Source organism: Microtus oregoni, unplaced genomic scaffold (assembly GCF_018167655.1).
Source record: "Microtus oregoni isolate MIOR12 unplaced genomic scaffold, Mior012 000077F_ref0000221, whole genome shotgun sequence".
Classification (NCBI taxonomy): Eukaryota; Metazoa; Chordata; class Mammalia; order Rodentia; family Cricetidae; genus Microtus; species Microtus oregoni.
In genome coordinates, this window is record NW_024544029.1 from 1,760,708 (window position 1) to 1,776,415 (window position 15,708).

At 46.2% G+C, this 15,708-nt stretch overlaps 1 protein-coding gene across 2 annotated transcripts in view; it reads left to right on the top strand.

The window, feature by feature from the left end:
- Window positions 1-15,708, top strand: part of Ano6 (anoctamin 6) — a 166,589-nt gene that overhangs the window by 125,739 nt on the left and 25,142 nt on the right. For both annotated transcript variants that reach the window (XM_041642689.1, XM_041642688.1), the window contains 4 exons: window positions 792-897; window positions 4,450-4,510; window positions 12,235-12,377; window positions 14,286-14,363. In XM_041642689.1, the coding sequence (XP_041498623.1) occupies window positions 792-897; window positions 4,450-4,510; window positions 12,235-12,377; window positions 14,286-14,363 (388 nt within the window). The remainder of the gene's footprint in view (window positions 1-791; window positions 898-4,449; window positions 4,511-12,234; window positions 12,378-14,285; window positions 14,364-15,708) is intronic.

Genomic DNA, 15,708 nt, shown 5'->3' on the forward strand with positions numbered 1-15,708 from the left:
GCCACACATAATGCTTTGACAAATACTAGGATCTGTGGGGAACAGGGGAAGGAGTTAAGATGCTTCTGTCTGAGGCTCATGAAAGGAGAAGTAGAAGTGTAATTTCTATACCAAATAAAGCCAGCTCCTGGAGGGGTTTGTGGAAGATGGCAGGTTCCTGGGTGGATGTGGGGACAGTAGGTTTCCCTCCTCCCTGTACTCACAGCCTGGCTTCTCTGGCTCTCTGTGACCTCCAACCAAAGCAGCTATAGAGGAGGACCCTTTGTATACCCCTGAGTTAAGGGTAGACTTGGGCATTGTATGATATTCTCAAAAGATTAATTAAAAATATTATATTAAAATATTAGGAGCTGGAGAGATGCCTAAGTAGTTAAGAGCACTGACTGCTCTTCCAGAGGACCTGGGTTCAATTCCCAGCACCCACTTGCTGGCTCACAACCATCTGTAAATCCAGTCCCGGAGAATCCAATGTCCACTTTGACTTCTGTGCACATGGTGCATAGACATACGTGCTGGCCAAGCACTCACCCAGATAAATAAAAATAAAGGTTAAAAATTTTTTAAATATGCAAGAAAAATATTTTTAAAGAAGTAGACCATTTACTATCCCATATGCTTTTTATAGCTTCTACATGACAAGCCTTCATCAGAGTTATGACTGTCACCTGTGATCCTGTTTCATAGGTTTCAGTTTTGTTGCTTGTCATGGGTAGACTTGGATTTCTTATGTGTCTAGAAAACGAAAGCCTTCTGCTAAGGATTCTGAGTTGCTTTATTTTCTCTTTCGTTAGCAAAGAGGTCTGTAATCCTGATATCGGTGGCCAGATCCTGATGTGTCCCCAGTGTGACAAGCTGTGTCCGTTCTGGAGGCTGAATGTCACCTGTGAGTCTTCCAAGGTAATGTTTGCTCTTCCAGATGTTTACACAGAATAATCACTTAGTCATAACATATAAATTATTCCCCCTGTAGGGAAATAGAAACGAGTTCCCCCCACCCTGGAAGGGAGTGTACAGTGGACTTGCTTCTGCTACATTTCCAGGTCATAAACTGAGTGGCAGCTTAGTCCCAGGAAAGGAAGGACATGCTGGGTTTGACCCTAGTGAAGTAGCTCAGTTACTCATCTAACAAATATCTCAAGCTCAGCTTATTTTGAGTAGTAAAGTTTTCATTTTCTCAGGGTTGGGGGCTGCCCTACCTCTGAGCTGTAACCTCAGCCATGGGTTTACTGTTGCAAGTGTTTGCCTTAACTCAGGTGAGCGGAACCCTAAAATGTGTGCTTGTGAAGCCTGCCGTTTCTTATCGTGCAGTTTGGGTTTCTCCCCCTTTCAAAGCATGGGTTTTTAAAGGCCCTACTGGTCAGTTAAGACTATTGCTGTTCATGAAGAAGGAAGGGTTTGTAACTCAGTGATTGGTAGGATACTTGCCAGACACATGACTCCCCGAATACTAGCAAGTGAGGGCAGGCTGCCTGGGTCTTAAGAACACTGAGATAGGAGGGGTATGCTGAGCAGCAGTGTGCTTAACAGACAGCTTGATCGCTTAGGTCCTCAGCTTCCAGCCTGGAAAATGAGAAACTGATTCTGCCTACGTCATAGGAGCTTTTCCTCGGCAAGGAGGAAACCAGCCTGGCCTCTCGTGACTGCAATGGTCTCTGATGGGACTTTTCTCTGTTCTCTTGGCCTGCCACAGGAGGCTCAGGATCATCGCGTGGGCCTGGGACATTCTGACCCAGTCCATAGAAACCTCCCTTTTCAGGAGTAGTGCTAGAGTACTGACTTTTATACTCTAGTATTGTTGTCGAATGTGTGTGCTCACATGCACGTGTGTTTGTGAGTGCATGAATGCACACACAAGCAAGCGTTAAAGTGAGAAGACAATTTTGTGGAACTGGTTTTCCCTTTCAGTTTTGGGAGTTCCAAGTTACCAGGTTTGTGCAGCAAACCGGCTGAGCCATCTTTCTAGACCTGATTTATGCAGTGCTGATAACATTGGCACCCAGCACCTGTGATGTTGGGAGAGTCGTTGTCTCATCTTACAAGCTGAAACACTGAGGCCCTGAGAGACAAAGGGGTGTGTTCTGCTTACACACCTAGAGACTGTCAGGGTCAGAGGCTGCAGCAGGTCTATGCTGCTCACATGGCCATGCCACATTCCTCACTGGCTGGTGGCACCGGGCACACAGCCCTGAAATCCAGATTTGTGTCTGAAAAACTTGCCCCGCTACTAGTTACGATGCTTGGGGTGCGTTGTCAGCCTTAACGATTTCTACACTTAATTTATAGATTTAAAAAGATTTAACTGCCTGCCCCTTGAGCCAAGTCAGTGCTTAGACTATGAACTAGTAGCCTGTGTGTTGTGGCTTACACCAAGACTCAGGTGAGCTGCTGGTCACTGGTTTGGGGCTGATAAATTAAGACACTTGTTATTCATTTCCAGAGGCTCTGGCCCCGAGACAGGTGTAGTGGTGATACACTCAGGAAGCCACAGTGGAAGGTCCCTTCTTAAGATGCCCGTCCCTCCTCCCTCTCCTCGCTCATGCTCTCATTCCTTAGACTCCATCTACCCCACCTTAGCTTAGAACTTTGAAGTGTCTTTCATTGTTCGGGGTGCTGGGGATCTTCGGTTCTGTTGTTTTTCCTAGAAGACTTCTTGAATCTTGTGGGAGTCATGGACAAAGAGAAGGAGACAAAGACCAGCTTCTGAGGGAAAGGGTGGGAAGGGTGGGGCAGAGGAGAGGAGTATTTTCCTTCTTCTGTCTTTACCACATAGATTCACTTACTAATTTATACCTCTCTTCTGAGGAGATGTTCACTAACCGACAGCTGACGTGGGCTGCTCTTAATTGAACATCTGGTCCCCTGTGCCAGCTGCCAATTGAGCTAAGTCAGGTTGCTATGCATGTCCCTTACTGTCTCCCTAGTTCTACTCCCATAGCTCTTGTGGGACAAAGCAGGAAGGTCAAATGTCTACTTCCTGTCCTATGCCCATGGTTCTCACCATGTGTATGTGACTAGCGTGGCAGCTTCATCTATGTCTACCCTTGTGCTGAGATACCAGGCATATCCCTCCTTGGGTGCTAGGCAGTTGGCATGGCGTGTACCAATTTCAAACTTGGAGTGACACTGGATGGGATCTTAAGAAGGAGATTCCATATTTGGAATCTTTTTGGGGTCTGCTCTTTGTGTGCAGGTATTTGTGATAAGGGGTAGAACATCATGGTGAAAGACATCTCAGAGCAGGTGGGTTTCCCAGAAGCAAAGATGAAAGATACGAAAGCATCGTTTGTGGGACCCCATCCTCAGCTCTAGGCTGCGGGACATCTGGCTGTGACAAAGTCCGTCTTCCTTGAGCTGAAGGGTTTTTTTTAAAAGAGCAATTGTTCCAGGAGGCCATTTAGAGAGTCATGCTGTTTGATCAAAGTCGACATGGATGGTAGAGGGAACTTATATCTGCTTCGGAAACCAGGTGAATGAGAACGTAGCTAACTAGATAATATGTCTTATGAAAATAACCAATGGTTTTGCATACATGAAAATGACATCACTTTGAGTATAAAAAGCAACCCCCCCCAAAAAAAAAACTATCCAAAGCAAAGTACACTTCCTACTCAGAAACAACTTTGAATATGCTGTCACTGAATATATGTGAAGTTAGTTTCCTTGTTCCCTCAGAGCCTTCGTCCACCCCCACCCCCTTTACTCTTCACGTTTCCCACTTTTCTGTTAGCTTCGTGGGGTCTATCTTTAGGACTTTTTAGACGCTCACTAATAAAAGTTGGTACCCAGTGAAAGTTTCCAGGAAGGCATAAAGGCTGTGTATCTATCAGCAAAGAGATCAAGTTTGGCAGTAGAGAGAGAGTAAGTAATCCTTTATAATAACTACACGGGTGACCTGATGGAGGCACCTGTCCAGCCCTTGTCCCGCTGTTCCAGAGCAGAGCCGTCCTTGGGCTGAGGAGGCAGAGTGCGCCTGAAGAAAAGCCATTACCACATAAACAGCTTTGTGTGTGTGTGTTTTTTTTTTTAAATAAGCAAAGAAGTATTTCTAGAACTTATCCTCTGAGGGGAATGAGGCAACGATAAGAGGCAAATCAGAAAGTTGCTTAGAGGGCACTGGATTCTTACAGCCGCTGGCTGCGTCCTTCCTTTCTCTTGACAGCTCATAAAAGCAGCTCTAACGGCCTGCAATCTTAGCAGATGCGCCTATTGCTTTATCGCGGTGTGGGGAGATTTCCCCTAGAAAATGCACTTGGGTTCAGACGGTGAAAGCTGTTTGCTTTTAAAGTGGGAGAAATTCCATCTGTGGGTACACTGTACGTGTAGCGATTGCTAAGCCAGCACCGGCCCTCGCGGGCGCTCAAGCTGCAGAAGACGCAGAGCGTTATGTATTTGCTGACTTCTGATAAGCGAACGATTCACTTATTTGCATGTCATTGCTGTGTTTTCCAGAAATTGTGCATCTTTGACAGTTTTGGAACCCTGGTCTTTGCCGTGTTTATGGGAGTGTGGGGTAAGTTACTTTGGTTTTTCTCTCGGTTTGACGGTGTTGGTGCAATCTGGCATAAGCTCTTGAAGTCTCCCACTTTCAGGACCATGTCTTGGCTGAGCTTCATTTGTTGATGTCGTTAGAGTTTGCTGTATGAAAATCTACGTCAAAGGCTGTGGCTTCCCCAACACCCCTGGTTTCTCATTTCATTATTTCTCTCAATTCCGAGTCACACATGGCCTGGCTCAGCTGGTCTCTGTGGTAAGCCACTGGCTCCACTGGAAAGAGGTGGTCTGACAGCAAGAAGCCTGGCTTGGTCTGGAGGGTTTCATGTGGTTTCTCACCCTCAAATGTCTCACCTAGGATTCTTTATGGTGCTTCGGAGCTACAAAAAGAAGCAAAGAAACACAGTGTTTTGGCAGCTTTAAAAGTTATTGATATTTATTCTTTGATAATTTCATTCATCTATACACACTGAAATATGATCACATATAACCCCCACCTCCCCTCTCCAGTTCCCCCCAGATCCTCTCTCAACTTCATGGACTCCTTTTCTTTTCTAGAATAGCCTGCTAAGTCCAGTGAGTTCTATGTGGTTGTGCCACCATCCACTGGAGCAGGGACACCTACCTCTCGCCACCCCTCCAAAGAATGAGTCTTCCTTCCCAAGCAGCGACTGAACTCCAGCAGATCCTTAGTTAGGGGTGGGATCTTATGAGCTCACCCCAGTCTTGTAATTTGGGCTGGCTTCTTTTGTGCGGGTATCCTAAAGGTAACCACGGCTGCCTGAGTTTGTGGAGTGCAGCAGATGTCCCATTTAGGGCTAAGCACACGTGGTTACTTGTTCTCAGCTCTTTGACCAATTATAAGTGTTTGTTAACTGATGCCTAGCATGAGGAAAAGCTTCTCTTCTGAGGATGAGAGCAGCTCAGATCTATGGGTTTAAATAAAATGTCCAGGACAGCTTGACAACATAAGCATTTAGCAAAGCGGCAATAGTAGGTCCCACCCTAGGGCCTATGACCTCTTCAGCCATGGGCTTTTGGACAGGTTTGTAGTACCAGGCCTGAAATCTTTCCTGTGAGACGGACCCCAAACCCAATCAGAAAACAATTGATTGCCCTTTAAAAGTCATGCCACTATCGCCCCCTGAGTACCAACTTGCTAGACAAGATGTAACCACATATGCAACAGTGGCATCGGGCCTGTTATTGAATTGTTTGCCAATGTCCCATCAGCTGCAGCAAGTCAGGCAGCCAAGCCTAAGCAATGAGGGATGAGATGAAGGAGACTACCTAAGGGCAAAGGGCACGAGTTGTTGGAAGCCATTACAGTTTCAGGACCCATTATCCCAAGTGCTCAGGACCAGAAGTGTTTCAGAACTCAGAGTCGTTTGCTCCTCTTCTCCTCTTCTTCCTCTTCCTCCTCCCCCTGATAGGACTATCATAGGCACATCCATAAACAGAAAATACAAAATCTAAAATATTCCGAAATCACAACATTATTGTAAGTCAGCACTCAGCATGGTTTGTAGGTCAGGGATGCTTATCCCCATGCTACAGCTCCCACAGCTGGGATCCAGCCTGGGGGTGGAGGGGAAGGCGCAGAGCAGCATGGGATTACCAGTTGAGCTTGCTTCATAAGAAAGAAGCATTCTTAACGTGTAAGTTCTACACAGGCACGGGGGGCTGCTTATGCTTTTTAATCTGTGTAGCGTCAATAGCATAATGAGGAAGGCATTTTATTAAAATGCAGACTTTTGAGTGTTTCATTACTGTAAATATTCTTATGTAGAGGGGAAATTCCCATTCTCAAAGGTGCATGCGTTTCATTTCCAGGTGTAGGCTGGGATCAGCAGCGTCATGTTATAGGAAAGAGCAAGGAAGAAACTAAATCATGCCTCTCAACCTGAAAGGCGAGACGTCAGTGCGGGCATGCACGCACACACGCACATGCGGAAGTGGGCATTGAGGGTCCTTGCAGGGTGGGTGGTGGCTGTCTGTGTAAGGCCACCAAATGGCATTTTGTACCCTTAAGAAGTACCCACAGACAATGTTAGGGGACAGTGAAATCTGTGGTAGCCACACTTACCAGTAAGAGGCACTGTCATTGAGACGCTTGTATGTGTTACTGGAAACCTCACTGTGGGAAATACTTGACACAGGAATGGAGGATGGGCCAGTCTCTGGCATGAGTGAGACTTTGGGTTGGATTCAAGTAGTAAAAGCCTCTGTGTTGTCCTCCCCTCTTTCTGTTGCCTTAGCCACAGCTTATGATCTCTACAATTCTGAACAGGAGACATTTTAAATAAGGCTATATATAAATATTCCCTTCTGTGACCATTAGCTGCGCCTGGCTATGGACCTGTCATACATCAGGCTGCCAATCCATCTTGTCTGACTTCAGAATGCAGAAAGTGTCTCTGCATGGCTTGTAGCATCGTATGTGCACATCTCTAAGCATATGTATTTGATGAGCTTGCTAAGTGCTTTATGCTGGTTTCCTTGTTGCTTCTGCCTCGTGAGGACCACCGCTGTGAACCTCATTACGGAAAGTCTGAAATGGCAGAGTCAAGGCGGTGGGGGGCTCTGAAGTCACTCCTTACCGCGGCCATTCCATGTAACATCATCTCCTTTCCCATAAGGTGTCTGGCACTGCCTGTCTCTCTCTCTCTGTTCTCTAGAAATGGAAAACGTTGAGTGCAGAAAACATTCATAATGGGTATGGTACTAATCATACACTTACCTAGAAATATCCCCCATTTAGGCTGCACCAGCCTGGGAGACTGTGCTGCCTTGTGGAGTCCTAAGCACAGCTGTGGTTACAGTAAAGATCCCCATCATTCCTCCTTACCTGACTCTCTTGGCTCACACAGGTGGTTAAATGATGCTATTTTTCAGAGATCACTTGTAAGGGCAAGTTTTAAACAAGGCCCAGTGATCTCTGGGAAACTGCCAGTTCCCTGGCTCCTGACAATCTAGCAGATCAGAAGGTCCAGTGACCTGCACATGGGGATCAAGGAACTGGGTGCACATGGTGGTCCCAGGTAGTCCCGAGCTGTCCCTGCTGTTCCCACTTCTGTCTCCATTTCTGTGACACACAGACATGGCTACTGAGCACTTAGAAAGTCATTTCTAGAACCCTAGCTGCAAGAGAGTCTGGGTGAGAAAGATGGGATGGGGTGAGCAAGCTAATTTACCTTATTGAATATTGTAAACAATGACGTCTGAAGAGTTAGAGGCTGATTAAGACATCTTAGACTCATACAGCATGCGAACACCTCCACTTCTCAGGGTTTGTATCTTGCCCTTTTACAGAATGTAATACTGTACTGCTCTCAACCATTTTTGTTGTTGTTTGTTGTTATTGTTGTTGTTTGATTGTCTTCATCCTAATGTTGTGACCCTTTAATATAGTTCTTTGTGACCCCCCAACCATAAATTTATTTTGTTGCCACTTCATAACTGTAATTTTGCTACTGTTATGAAGAGTTGCATAAATATATAATATGCAGGATATCTGATATGCGACCACTAAAAGCGGGTCTCTTGGCCCCCCTCTCTTGCAAAGGGGTCGTGATGTTAAGGTTGAGAACCATGGGGCTAGAGCCTCCTGGTGTGTGGTTTGCCTGGGTATTGAACTACAGGGCTAGCCAATGGAGTTCAGCTTACGATATTACAAGGACACAGAACAGAAAATACGGAATGGCAATTCCTCCCATTCTAGGACACACAGCTTAAGAGCCCACACTCATATAGTTCCTAGGTGTACCCAAAAACACTGGGCAATTGTGCCCCCATAGCGTTCTTGGTTTTGAATAATATGAAGAATCCTGATCCGTTCTTGCAACCCCTGGGGTTTGCCTTCAAGGTAGAAAATCTGCTAGCAACTCTGTATTTTCCACCTGGTCACTTAACTCCCTTCAAATTCAGTTGCTTCCAAGGTGGAACGGCCCAGGAAGTAAACATCCGTCCACCCTTAAGGTCAGGAGTAGTGGGAAGGGAACCGCTACTTAGGTCTCCCCTTAGGTGTCCTTTATAACGGGTCCTGTTGCTCTTTGAGAGAAAATTATCTTCATGAATCCTCCTCTATTGATGGAGTGCTTCATAGATTCTGTGTGTATGTCATGGTCTTAAAAGTGGAGAAAGTCACTCTCGGGTAGATTAAGCTGCCCACGGCCTCATCACATAAGAGCTCTACAGAGTTTTGACTTTTCTCGACCTCCAATCAGTGATACATGAATTGTGAGCCCAGATATGGTGACGCACAACTTTAATCCCAGCACATGGCAGGCAGAAGCAGGCAGATCCCTGTGGTGCCCAGGCCAACCTCGTATACATAGTGAGTTTTAGGACAGCCAGGGCCACATAAAGAGTCCCTGTCTCTAAATAAATAAAATAAATAAATAAATAATAAAATAAAATCAACAACAACAACAAAAATGTACATTAAAATTTGCAACAAGGTTTTAAGAAAGAGGTAGAAATGTTTGGCATATTGGTTTAATTATATTTTAATATTATGCTTTGCTTAGGGTTCAGAAAAGTAGGAATGGGCTAGAAAATATCAGTTCTGCAAAGAAGTATCTGATTTGCATGATCAAATGGACCTCAGTAGAGAGCTACATCCAAGTACCTTTTCAGCAGCCATGGTGCTTTCTCCAAAACAGATTATATGCTAGCCCACAGAGCAAGGCTCTACAGCATGAGAAGACTGAAATCACTATAGACAAGCTGGGGACTAGAGATGGTTTAATGGATGGCGCTGCTCTTACAGAGGACCTATGGCTCCCAGTGCTGGTTTTAGGCAACTCCCACTACCTGTAGCTCTAGCTCCAGAGGATCCAATGTCTCTGGCCAGGCACCTGCAAGCACAGTTTTTAAAATAATAAAAGAAAATACATTTAAAACAGAACAGAAAAATTCTTGAAGATCAAACAATACGCAGTTGAATAATGAATGAATGGGTCATTAAAGAAATCAAGAAACAACTCAAAAAAAGTTCGGAGATGCAAATGAAAATTAAAACACAAACCCGCTGAAAACCTGGTCAGTACAATTCAAAGAGTAGTGAGGACATGTATAATTACAAGTACTTACATTAAAATATAAGATAGGTGGCAAGTAAGGAATTTAAGGTACCTTCAGGCCTTCGAAAAACAAGAAAAAGAGAAGCCCAAAATCAGTAGGCAGAAAAAAAAATAATTTAAACGAGGGTAGGAACTAATGAATTGGAAAATAAGCAAACAAGACTCAGTGGAATGAAGCGTTTGACCCAGGTTGACTGGCGTAGCAGCGAGTGGTAAAGTTGCAAGTCAAACAGAAACGAGCAGGCGGTGATCGCTGGGAACCCTAAGAATGGTTCCTCCAGCTGAGGTTGTGGGGTACTCAGTTTCTGGGGCATTCCCTTTCATTTATTCTCTCAGTGCATTTGTTAAGTGCCTAGTGTATGCTAGCACTTCATCAGCGAACAGAACATCCCTGCCTCCGTGACAGTAACACTGTGGCCGTGACAAACGCTAAACCTAGAAGCCACTGCAGGTCAGGGTTGCGTGCATGCTACCTGTGTTGAAGAGAAAAGGGGCTGACAGGAAACGGGGTGCTCTTTGTGTGAGAGGGTATGCTTTACTAGAATGACTCTCATAGTTTCCAGACAGTGGAATCAGCTTCTGGAGCAAACCATTTACCGGCAAAATTGTTGGGTAAATGAAAGCAGGCCTTCTGTGTGACAGGCTGTGCGGATATTTTCTGAGGGGCATTAGATCCATAGTCAGCCACAGGGTGACTTCTGCTCCCCAGCAGGGGTCTCAGGAAATGTCTGCCAGTGGAGGCTAGCAGAGCTCCTATGGGTGACAAGACCAGCGGTCATAGATTGTTCCAGAATACTGCCTTGCGTGCTGAAGGTGTTCATCCAGTGACCAGTGACGGGCAGTTAGTTCTCTTCCCCAGGCAAGTTCAAGGACACCGAAAGGCCTGGGGGCTTTTCAGTAGAACCAGCCTTCTGCCCTCTATGTGCAGAACCAATTCCACCACCGCAGGCCACTTCTGCTCCAGCTGACCATTGGTGAAGTCGTCACACAAGCGAGGCTGGGAAGTTGGTGCTTGAGCACTTCATTGGCCTTCACCCTGGGAAAGTGTTGAGTTCAGGCTCATTTTCCAGCGTCCCATTCTCTCCTCCTAGCTTCTGGCTTTCCACTCTGCTTTGCAGGCCCGGCTCTCAACCTTGGCTGCAAGAAAAAATAGCAACAAACACCTGTGCGCAGGCAGCATACCTCATTCCCAGCCCAGTAAACCCGAATCTCGGGGCTGTTGCCTGTGCTTGGGATTTTTTTTAAAGTTCCCCAGTACCTCTTATTTGCAGCGCAGTGAGACCTACCTCTGTAGACCCCTCCACCCCCAGTCCCGACACTTAGACTCCTGACGTGGCTGGTCCTTCCGGTCCCCTAGACTAGACAGCTGCCCACAGGCACACATCATCCCTGGCTGTCCAAGTTACTGTTCTGTTGCTGTGATACAACACAGCATATGTTTAAGTGGGATTCCTGTTTCAGAGGGTTAAGAGTCTGTCATGGCAAGGCTTAGAGATCCCCAAGTAGGAGGCTGAGAAAAAACTTACTAGGAATGGCAAAGCCCGTGACATGCCTCCTCTAACAAGGCCACACCTCCTAATCCTCCCCCAAACAGTTCCACCAGCTAGGGAGAAAGCCATGAGCCTGGGGGTGAGGGCCATCCTCATTCAGTGTGCCACACTGGCCCAGTATCTCCCCTCGGAGACGTGTTTCCTGCTGCACTGCTCGAACCAGAAACCCGGCCTGCCTTCTTGCCTTCCTAATACTGCAGCCCCATCTTGTGACCCCCAGCCAAAAATATATTCTCTTCGCTACTTCACAACTGTAATTTTGCCACTGTTGTGAATCATAATGTGACTATCTGATCTGTGGGATAGCTGATATGCGGGCTATGTGACCCTTGTGAGGGCCACGAGGCACAGGCTGAGAACCCGTGGTCTGTCGGTGACCCGGTTGTGTATCTAGAACAGTCTGTTCCTCCTCTTTCTGCTGTGCCTGTTATTCCCATGCATATAGGGGGCTCTTTTGCTTTTTCTTGTTCTCAGCGTGTAGTGGACACTTGGATAGCATTTGTGAATGGAACTGTGATCATTTTAGAGTTTTCAGAAGGGTTTGAACAGTAGGCTAACTCGGAAAGCCTAGGGAATTGACCTGGAAGCTGCATCTTCAGTTAAGACTTAACATTTGTAGCTTTTTTGAGTTACAAAATATGAAAAATAATGATGCCTATTTTTTCATATTTATACAAAATTGAGAAATAGATAAGTTTTCCATATAAAAATATTATTTTAGTTTATTTAGAGGGCACTAAAGTAAGTGTTCCTTTCTCCCCCAGTCCCAGAGGGAGGGGGAAAGAAGGGAATGAGGGGGTAGGGAAAGGCCAAACCAAGGACTGCTCTTGAATAGTGAACTTTTGGTGTGTTCCATTGGCGAAACGAGGGTTGCGGACTTCGTGTCTGACATGCGTGCTTGCCTTCTGACCATTCCCCTTACCCGCCCCCCCATCTTCATGTTTCACAGTATTTGTAAATTACCAACATTTTCATTAAAAAAAAAAAAAAACATGTTCTGGCTTTTAAATGTTATTTAAATCTATAAAAAGATTGCGCTCACCCCAAGTCCCGGCATGGCATTCCACACCTGCCTCAACGAGCCATGCTGTTCTCTTCTCTCCTGTCAGTTACACTGTTTTTGGAGTTTTGGAAGCGGCGCCAGGCAGAGCTGGAGTATGAGTGGGACACCGTTGAGCTCCAGCAGGAGGAACAGGCCCGACCAGAGTATGAAGCCCAGTGCAACCACGTGGTAATAAACGAGATCACTCAGGTACATGTCTGTCCTGCTTCAGTGCACGCTTCCCCGGCAGTTCCTAGTAAGGTGATGCAGTGCACGCTCTCACTGTAGTTCTTAGCAGCATGATGCAGTGCACGCTCTCCCTGCAGTTCTCAGTAAGGTGATGCACGCTCTCCCTGCAGTTCTCAGCTAGGTGATGCAGTGCACGCTCTCCCTACAGTTCTTAGCAGCATGATGCAGTGCACGCACTCCCTGCGGTTCTTAGCAACGTGATGAAGTGCATGCTCTCTCTGCAGTTCTTAGCAACGTGATGAAGTGCATGCTCTCACTGTAGTTCTTAGCAGCATGATGCAGTGCATGCTCTCTCTGCAGTTCTCAGCAAGGTGATGCATTGCAATGCTTTCTCTGAAGTGGTTCACCACACAATCCACCAAGCCCTCATGGGAATTGAACAGTGCAGATGCCTGAGCCCGTTATGGTATCTCTGAGGTGCCTGTATCCCAGATGTGTTCTGAGCACTGTTTAGGACAGTGTATGTGGAGATACTCTCTACAATAATGGTGGAGCACGTATATTTTAGAGAGAGTGAGAACGGCGTGGTTGTGTAAGGAAAGAAATGTTGGCATTACAGATGTCTCAGGCATCTTCCTGGCAGTCAGTTTGCATCCAGAGCTAGCTGTCTCTCTCTGGTGCTCAGTCCCTGGCCCTCCTGATTGGCGTGTGCACAAAAACTACTGTGGCTCTTAGTCTAAAGTCAGAAGGGGTTGAAGGAGGAGAACACAAACCGAGATTCTACTGCGGGCCAGCACTGTGTAGGGCATTTGTCACTGGGAGAGTGTATTTGCTCCAACTACTGCTGCAAAGAAAGAGGAAATAATGCTCCGTGTTTCCCTGTTCATCCCCAAACCCCCAAGAGCTGATTTCTGAGTCTTCCATACTTTCTGTCAACACTGGGAATTCAGAGCTGCCCTTAGTCACCAGTGTGGGAACAGACAGTTTTGAACAGGAGTAGCTCCTGTCTGAGGAATGTCCCCTATTGTAGGTTTCTAAATTAGCCCCAGATTTTCAGGATATGGGTTGTAGAAGACAGGGGCAGGAGGGGGACACTTGAGCATGCTCATTTTATAAATAGCATAGCAGGTGGCATTTGTCTCTTGGGATGCAGGGAACCCCCCATTCTGAATAATGACTGCCGTTTGCTGGAGAGGACAGGGCAGTGCCTGTGGTTGGATATTTCAGTATGAAAGCTGAAACTCATGTAATGACAAACCCTGCAGAGAGCCAAAGCAGAGACAGTCTGGCCGTTTAAAACTGTCAACTGATGAATTAAATCGCCAGTTTGCTAAAACTTGTGAATGAAATCTCACCTTCCTTATCCCGCATGTCACCTTTGCTGCCTCGTGTGTCCTCCCTGGGTTAGAGGGGAGCTTAGGGGCTGGGGGATCCTGGATCTGTGCCTCAGTTTCCTCATCTATAAAATGGAAGTGATAGAATGTTTCCATGTCACCATAGCGAGCATTGACGGAGTTCATGTGTAAAACTCAGGCGAGTACCTGGCCCAGAGCGAATGCCAGCCAAGGTTCGCACCTGGTGTTGCACTCTGGCTGTTTGAGGTAAAGTAGGAGGTGCCACGTGTTCTTCTATAAGGTGGAAATGCTCCAAAAATTCAGGTTGCACCACATTAACATGTAAAGCGTTAGCAAACCCACAGATCTGATAGCCGAGAACACACACCAAGCGAGTCAGTGCCCAGCACCAAGCAAACAAATGCTGTACTTGGCCTGGTGTCTCCGAGATTATTAACTGCATAGCTACAAGCGAGCATGCTTGCAAACTTGGGCTTTGTCTGATGTTTGCTAAGTCTGAGGTCTGTTGACACACCCAGAGATAGCAGCAGCTTTATTGGAGTTGCCCCCTTGACCAGTTGTTCTTCTTCATCAGGAGGAGGAGCGTATCCCCTTTACTGCCTGTGGGAAGTGTATCCGGGTCACCCTGTGTGCAAGCGCTGTGTTCTTCTGGGTAAGAAACTGTCACAAGCTTATGTTTAATTAATTCTTTTTATTACATGTCAAATTTTTTAGTATCTCATTTAAAACATCAAGGAAAGTGCAAGCCAGGTGAGGTCTCTTATGGAGCAGTGTGGGGTCATGCAGAGAGATGGCTCCTGAGTGCTCCCTGGCTGCCACACGGAGTATTGCCAGATTGGGACACCTTCCTGTGCACCGTGGCTTTTCCTTCCTTCTACCCCATCCTGCCATCAGGTCAGCAGGTCAGGATTTCCAGCTGCTACTGAAGAAACCAAGTGGGAGGCAGCAAAACTCTCAGAAACTCAACAGCAGCAACTGCAATTAAAAACTGTAGGGATTTTTATAACAAAAAGATATGCCAACGAAGAAGGCACAAAATCTAAAAAGAGGTAAAGAAATTTTAAAAACTGATTTTAGATGTGGGGGGGGGAACAGCATTGCTAAAAACACCTGACTTTACAAAATAGTTCCGGTTTATTATTAATTAAAAGATATTATTAATACAATCTAATGAGAGCTTTGTTTGGCTTAGGAATAAACAGATTAAAGAATGAGATGTGACAGCCAGTTCCAAGCTCCTCCGTCTTGTGATTTAATGCATAAGAAGGAAGGGCTATGGATCCAGACTGAGTTAACGAACAGTGGGAATGCTTGCTCGCTGGTGGGGAAGGAAAGGTCAGGGTCGTACTTTGAACCACAGGCTGTAATAAATTCCAAAATGCTTTTTAAACTGTAAGCCATAAATGAGAAATAAACGTGAGTGAGTGCAGTCTGTAGGTTTAGAATGACGTTCTGACCTTCGCTGGTGGTCGAAGGCATTCCAGAGCAGAGTAAAGATTTGGACACACTGAGTTTAAACAAAACGCCAGAAGAAATACACACACAGAGAAGGAGTGGTGCAAGGACCAGAGCCCAAGTCGGCCGTGACACAGGTGCAGTGGCTCCGCAGCAGGTGACAGCGTGCAGATGTGTGCACCAGCCAGGAAAAGCAGTGAACCATCGTGACCCCGGGAGGATTAGCGCACGTCATAATGACATTCTCCTTTCCGCCTCTTTGGAGACACCCATGTTGAGGTGACAGGCTGCAGTGCCAGCCCCTCCCCCCAGGACGGGTGATTTTATTTTTCCTTCTTTCCTAGAAAGCAGGTTGAGAGTGTGTATTAAGATGTCCTTGGGTTGGGTGTGGTGGTACACACCTTTAATCCCAGCACTTGGGAGGCAGAGGCTCTGTGAGTTCGACGCCAGCCTGGTCTATAGAATGAGTTCCAGGACAGCCAAAGATACACAAAGAAATCCTGTCTTGGAAAAACCAACAACAACAAAAAAGATATACTTAG